General features: G+C 39.3%; 1 protein-coding gene across 1 annotated transcript; it reads left to right on the top strand.

Moving 5' to 3' along the window:
• Positions 1 to 554: 554 nt before the first annotated feature.
• On the top strand, positions 555 to 2548 carry LOC125774942 (uncharacterized). The gene is made up of 2 exons (XM_049445314.1): positions 555 to 2431; positions 2479 to 2548. The coding sequence occupies exons 1-2, from the start codon at positions 555 to 557 to the stop codon at positions 2546 to 2548; spliced, it is 1947 nt and encodes a 648-aa protein (XP_049301271.1).
• Positions 2549 to 7492: the final 4944 nt, after the last annotated feature.

Raw genomic sequence — 7492 nt, 5'->3', positions numbered from 1 at the left:
ATTTGAGCAACATAGAGTGTTGAAAATAGATTCGGAATTAATTTACAAGAATTATTGGAACTCTTTCATGAAATATTTCACGGACGAACTGAAAGGGGATTAGTTAATTGGACTTGTCATCTAGAGCTGGAAATGAACTTTAGGATAAGCAAATGAACTATGTAATAATGAACTTGACAGACGAATACACAGTCACAAACAGAACGGCGCGCGACGATTACGGCTTTCTCGGCTTGGTGGAAAAAACTCCGAAAATTTACAGCCAGCACTCCGTGAGAATTTCTCACATTTTTGGTCCTTCGAACCGGATTGTGAATTCAAAGAGTTTTTTTTTCTTTCAAAGCTCTGCAACAAGAGCTCGGTCGGTTTAACGCTCTGCAACAAGGGCAAGGTGTACAATCGTCGCGTCGTTTCACGCCATCGCGTTTCGCTCCGCATCAAGGGCAACGGCCAACGATTTCAGCGCCATCGTTATTTGAATTTTCGCGCCAAACTTAAACGTTTTCTTTCGTGTTTAATTTCGTCCTGTGAGTGTTTTCATATCGTGCAAAATCATGGACAAGAAGATAAAGGCCGCTCAACTAAAAAGAAGGATCGCGGTGGAAAATATAAGTGCTCTCGAACGGTTCCAAGTGCAATTTTCTGGGGATGACGCCAAGCAAATTCCGGAGGCGTTAGAGGACTTGGAACGGCATAAGGAAGGGTTCTTCGCCGCGGTATCGAAACTGGAAGAGCTCGATGACAGTAATGAAGCGATTGAAGCTTGCATCATGGACAGGATCAACATCGAGGAGCGGTGTAGGAAGCTAAAATCCTTCCTACGGGACAACCTTCGACGGGAAGAGAGTACGCTAAACGATACATCGGGTTTGGCTTCTTCAACGCTTGCGTTTGGTCGGCCAAACGCACCACATCTACGTCTTCCGAAGATCGAATTGCCATCATTCGATGGCGACCAAACGAAATGGCTGTCGTTTCGTGACCGATTCATCGCGATGATCGACGCTTCACCGGAGCTTCCTTCGATTGCGAAGCTGGAATATTTGCTGTCAGCATTGAAAGGGGAAGCGGGGCTTCCTTTCGAACACACGCCGTTGACAGCGGACAACTACTCGGTGACGTGGGCAGCTCTTCTAAAAAGGTACGATAATCCACGTACACTAATCCGTGAGTATTATCGGAAGCTACATTCCTTTCCGCCCGTACGCGCGGACTGTGTGGATGAGTTAGTGCATTTGGTGGATGAATTCATTCGTCATGTGAATGGGTTACTAAAGCTCAACGAGCCCATCGATCATTGGGATACACCGTTGACAAATTTGCTGGTTATGAAGCTAGATCATGCTACTGTTTTAGCATGGGAAAAGCATTCGGTCCATGCCAAGAAGGACAAATACAAGGAGCTCATCGATTTTGTACAAGATCGAATACAAATATTGAAGGCGACTCGGAGTACTACTTGTGAAGATGACACTAGTATCACTAAGGTGGCTGGTACGCAGCGTTATCCAAGTTCGCGGAAGACAATCGTTCACTCAGCCGTAGCACAACCGGTGTCAAGTAGGATGATTGTATCACCACCACCGAAGTGTCCCTTGGAGTGTACGGAGAACCATTTCTTACGAAACTGTCCGGTGTTTGGCAGTAAGGACGTGCAGCAACGTCGGGAAGTGGTTACATCGAAACACTTATGTTGGAATTGTCTCGGAGATTCCCATCAAGTGAAATCCTGCAAGTCGGAGCATGCTTGTCGCACGTGTCATCAGCGACACCATACACTCTTGCATGTTCCTACCACTACAACGATCACGATGGCAGCTCACGACGATCGCAGTTCGGTGATCCTGGAAACGGCTGTCCTATTCATCGTGGGTGACGACGGAAAGAAACATGAGGCAAGGGCGCTCCTTGATTCAGGCTCCATGTCGAATTTTATTTCCGAATCACTTTCTCGGAAGCTTACGGCTACTCGAAACAAAATCAACGTGGCAGTCACGGGCATCGGAAAAACGGCACAGTCGGCGAGAGGGTCGATCGTCGCAACTGTGGCATCGAGGAATCAATCGTATTCTAATCATCTGGAATTCCTCGTTCTGGAGTCACTATTTGCGCATACTCCAATTACACCCATCGATACTTCATCGTGGAGTATGCCCGATCTGCAGCTGGCAGATCCCTCATTTAATGTTCCGGGCAACATAGACATCGTAATCGGCGGAGACACGTTCTGGGAGATTCATTCAGGACGAAAACGATCTATGGGCACGGGCAAACCTTGGCTCGTGGAAACATCATTCGGCTGGAGCGTGACAGGGAATGCATCAAACGGTACACCTCTTCAACCATGTCATCGTTCGGGCTACGGAAGTCCACCTACGGAAGAGAAAACAAATCAGAAGGGTTCCACTGTTTATAATAAAGTTCCTGGAAGGTATGTTGCACATTTACCTCACTACCATAATTTTGGCATCGTTTTAGAGGCATCGAAGTCAAGGTCAGACCGATGTATTTCTCGGGACGAACGTCATTCCAAGCGCTGGAAGTATAGCCCTCGTGACAATTCGGTAAACTATCATGCAAACGTGTCACATCGTTGGAAACCAAACTATCATTCGGATCATAAACGCTGGTTTCATTCACCAGCCTGGGTTTGCGAAGAACAGAAAGCTACAAGATCGAAATCTACAAGGGGAATATTGGAATGATCAATATCTACATACCATCACACGTTTATCGGCGTATCATTTCATCGCGAAGCAACGGGCTTCATCAGGCATCATATTCGGGGTAAAGAGATTTACACACTCTTTACACTACTCAATCGGAATGAGTTTCATCATGTGGTGCTACTACACATCATCTGCGGACGGTTCGGGAATATGTGTGACGGTGGCCGGGTTCACTACACACATATTATTCACATACATTCATCTCGGCATCCAATTATGCATTTTTCGGTCGGAACAACAGCATCGCGTTCGTATCTAACATCCGCACATTCGTAGCGATGTTCAGCGTAGTATAGGAGGCAATAGTTAAATTTGCGAACAGTGTCAGTACACTTCATTACGGTAGAAAGTTCTCCCATAGGTTTGTACGGGAACCTTAGGGAAGCTGTCGATCAGCTCAATCAAATAGCTAGCTCGCATAGTTATCTATAAAGGAAGAAAGTAGTTAGTATCAGGATGGAATGTACTTACTTACCTTAGTGGCAAAGGAAATCTCAGAGATACACTCAAGCGTGGTTGGCTGGTTGAGATAACGGTACTCAGCAGCAACGTGATATCAACATTTGGAAGGCTAGCAATCATTCGCACCTTAAGTATGCACACACGCATTTTTCGCATACAGGATAATGTAAACAAAACTGACAGTTTAGGATAGTTCATCGATTACGGCAACAATCGATCAAATCACAATGCAGATCAATCATACAATTTCCGGTACACATTACGAATTACATTTAGTTAGCTTATTAGGTTTCATGAATTAAAAGAAGTTCCTTCTTTGGTGGCCGGGAATGTTGAAAATAGATTCGGAATTAATTTACAAGAATTATTGGAACTCTTTCATGAAATATTTCACGGACGAACTGAAAGGGGATTAGTTAATTGGACTTGTCATCTAGAGCTGGAAATGAACTTTAGGATAAGCAAATGAACTATGTAATAATGAACTTGACAGACGAATACACAGTCACAAACAGAACGGCGCGCGACGATTACGGCTTTCTCGGCTTGGTGGAAAAAACTCCGAAAATTTACAGCCAGCACTCCGTGAGAATTTCTCACATAGAGTATTATATTGGCAGGGATTTTTTCGGTAAAAAACGCTCCGAAAGGGCCACATATGGTCTATTGAATTCAATTAAATAAAAAACAAAATAACAAATAAATTCATAAATCCAACCACCTTGCTATATATCCTGCTCTTTCCAGGACAATAACAAAATGTATGACGAAATATCGAAATCAGAAATTACGTTAGCAATTAATTTATTCGCCAAAGGCCTGTACATCATGTTCTGATTGAATTCCGAACGAGTTCTGTCAAGCATGATTCCATATTATCCAAATTCAATTTAGTTTTGAACGATATTATGCACTGCAAAATACCATCTAGCTTAGTATGTGGTTTCATTACGCTTTAAAAAATGTAAATTTTCCAGGACTAGAATCGTTCTGGTCAATTACGCTGCTGAATGTTAAATAAATTTTTTTGCAATAAATTGCAAGTCCGCATTGAAATATTAACATATTTTAAGCAATAACATCGTTAAAAAAATGAAACCACTAAAAATAAATAAAATATCGGGAAATTTTATTAACCAGCATTTAAAAAAATGGATATAAAATTTAATTATGATTGAAGTTCTAAAAATCACAAAACATCATAGGACGAAATCATAGAAAGAACATATTCGAAGATGCCCATGAATGGTATTTCAAATGGGAAAATTATTTCAAACAGACATGTAAAAGCATCTGTAAAATATACAAAATTGTCCTTTCCTAAGAAACTAAATATGATTGGTATTGATATTGTGCGCTCCTAAACAAGATCAGAGAAATGATAATACAGTTTGAAGAGTATTAAATTAACACTTGCTCGGGGGAGTACATCGAAGATTCAAAAACGCCCGTGTTAATATGGCCAGGCCGTTCTAGCTGAATAAAAAAAAATTACCGCTAAAGTTGAATTAAACATTTCGAAATGTACATGTCTAAATTGTAGATTACATCGGAAATTGGAACAAAATCAACAAATCGTGGTTCAAAACATCGCATAACGTTCAACTACTAGGAGTTCCTTCTTTTTATGATACAATATTAACGAGCAGCACGAATTGGGTAGGAGCACTAAAAAGACTAAAATATCACTACAAAAAAAATAAGATATGCAATACATTACCAATGCTTTGGTACATAGTAGCATTGTTTAAACCTGTGCTTTCCCAGCTTTATTAGGTAACAGGGATAATAACAAGATTCGTCGACAAAGGATAAAGGAAAACTGAGAATTACAGTATAAATTCAGATGCCTGTTTTGAAAAGCAAAGCACCTTATTAGAGCTTGGAATTAGACAGATAAGGAAAAATGTGCAGAAGAATAATTTACCCAATATTCTAAATAGTTATTAATGTTTTCTAGTTAATAGTTGATTAAATATATTAAAAATATAAACTTAGGAACTGCCCGGCAAATGTATAAATTATAACGAAACAGAGAGCTTAGAGCATAAATATTCAACATCAAAACAAAATGGGAAAACGCCATGGAAGTAACAGAAGAATTAAATAGCAAAAGATATAAGACGTGATAAGGATACGTACTATGAAAAGACATTATAAAAGTCAATTAACCTTAAATGATTTTTTAATTACATTTTCAAATTAAGTAAAAACACTGACGTTCGCACATACTAAAGCATAAGTAAAGAAATGCTAGAGATATATTAAAAGGGATGGCCTGGAGGTGTATGAGATAAACTGCACCGGTTCCACACGATCGGAACAGGAATGAAATCCCATCTGGAGCTATGTGGTAAAAATACATGTCCTTAGAGGTCGTTAAGCCAAGAAGAAGAAGAAGAATGTTAAAAGTCTAAAATGTGATTTAAAAAAAAGTTCTAAAAAATCCTACTCGTTTTTAAATCTATATATATAAAATTCTCGTGTCGCGGTGTTAGTGTGCAAACTCCTCCGAAACGGCTGAACCGATTTGTATGAAATTTTCGCTGAACGTTCATTAGGTATGAGAATAGGTTTACCGCTACTTTTCGTTTCGCTAGGTGGCCTCTGGCCGATATTATGAGTTCTTTTCGGTTTTTCCTACGGTAGTTATCAAGTAGACATAGCTATTTTTTCACGAATTCAACACGAATAATGTTGAATGCTACTGAGACTTAAAGCTTCTAACGAACAAATCAATCAAAGTAGGTACACATGAGGATTTATTTGTGCAATTTTATTCAATAAAATGTAAGTGATAAGTAAGTAAAAAGCAAGATAAGTGTGGTAATATTTATAAGATGTAAAAATTAAAAATGTGTAGTGATGGTCCTCCGCATCATGAACATGGTGCAATAAGTCCTTCGTTTTGATACGTACAAGAAGCCCAAGCGACTCAGGAGTTGCTCGCAGTTTTAATTACTGTTCACTATCTCATGTTAATTTTTTTTTCCTCAAAGGTATATTCGGCGATACATGAACTAGCCCAGAATGCTTTTGGTGATAGTTTAAAAATACTTCATACGTCGGATCAACAATTGATGCTTCTTTTCAGCGAATGCATGCGCTGGTCATCGTGGGAAGGGTTCTGAACATGGTGCAATAAGTCCTTCGTTTTGATACGTACAAGAAGCCCAAGCGACTCAGGAGTTGCTCGCAGTTTTAATTACTGTTCACTATCTCATGTAAATTTTTTTCCCTTAAAGGTACATTCGGCGATTCATGAACTATCCCAGAATTTTTCGTTTCGCTAGGTGGCCTCTGGCCAATATTATGAGTTCTTTTCTGATTTGCATACGGCAGTTATCAAGTAGGCATAGCAATTTTTTCAACACGAATAATGTTGAACACTACTGAAACAAACAAGCTCTAACGAATAAATCAATCAAAGTAGTAGTGTCATGTTTGCGACGATTTATTTGTGCAACTTTTTTATTAAAGCGTAAAGTGAGTGATAAATAAGTAAAAAGCAAGTGTGTGAATAATTAAAAAATGCTATTTAGTGTTTTACGGCTCGGTAGTACATGTGGAATCGGCGCCTTACACAGAAGGATCTGATATTAAATCCCAATCGTTAAGGAAAGTCAGAAATGCCTCCTGAAGTAGCAGAAAAGAAGAAGAAGAGCCACAAAAAAGAAAAAAAAATTCTTTGATTGGGAATATCATTTGAATTTAGAATGGCAATAATTTAAGAATTTTCAATTAAACAACGATATTCTCTAATCGCCACTCTAATAATACCACACGAATCAAGGTTGAACACTCAAAATGTTGGCTTTAATTACAAAAGGCATGTTTAAGGGCAAAGCTAGGTTTGCCGGGTAAGCTAGTATGTATATGACATTCGATCCTCCGTGTATTAGACCGAACATGAAAGCACGAGCATTTTCTGTATATGCTTCATATGATATATGAAAAAAATAGTATGTGAAGTCGAGAAAAATATAGCAATTTATCGTAATAAAAATAATTAAATAAAAAATATTCATAATACATGACATTCGTTTAATTGATGTCGTAGAAGAAGACAAATTTAAGTCATGGTCGTCTGGTAAAAGAAGATCTCGTCCGCCGTTAGGAATTCTTCCCTTTTTCTTACATGGCAATACAACGTCAACAAAAGTGATGCCTTTCATATCTGGCCTTCCTTGGCTTGATTTACCCGTAACAGGATAGTCACTCCATGTGTACAAGGTTACGGTCCGGATGGCATTTGGTAGCCTTCAGTAGTTTAGCAAACCACAATTTTAAGAACGACATCA

Source organism: Anopheles funestus, chromosome 2RL (genome assembly GCF_943734845.2).
Source record: "Anopheles funestus chromosome 2RL, idAnoFuneDA-416_04, whole genome shotgun sequence".
NCBI classification, from domain to species: domain Eukaryota; kingdom Metazoa; phylum Arthropoda; class Insecta; order Diptera; family Culicidae; genus Anopheles; species Anopheles funestus.
Note: the sequence above shows the minus strand (reverse complement) of the source record. Positions and strands in the feature narration are given on the sequence as shown.

Bases quoted from the DNA above. Each gene is read 5' to 3' on its own strand.
- LOC125774942 (XM_049445314.1), top strand. From the start codon at position 555: ATGGACAAGAAGATAAAGGCCGCTCAACTAAAAAGAAGGATCGCGGTG. The intron at 2,432-2,478 runs GTATGTTGCACA...GCATCGTTTTAG, and splicing joins TATAATAAAGTTCCTGGAAG to AGGCATCGAAGTCAAGGTCA.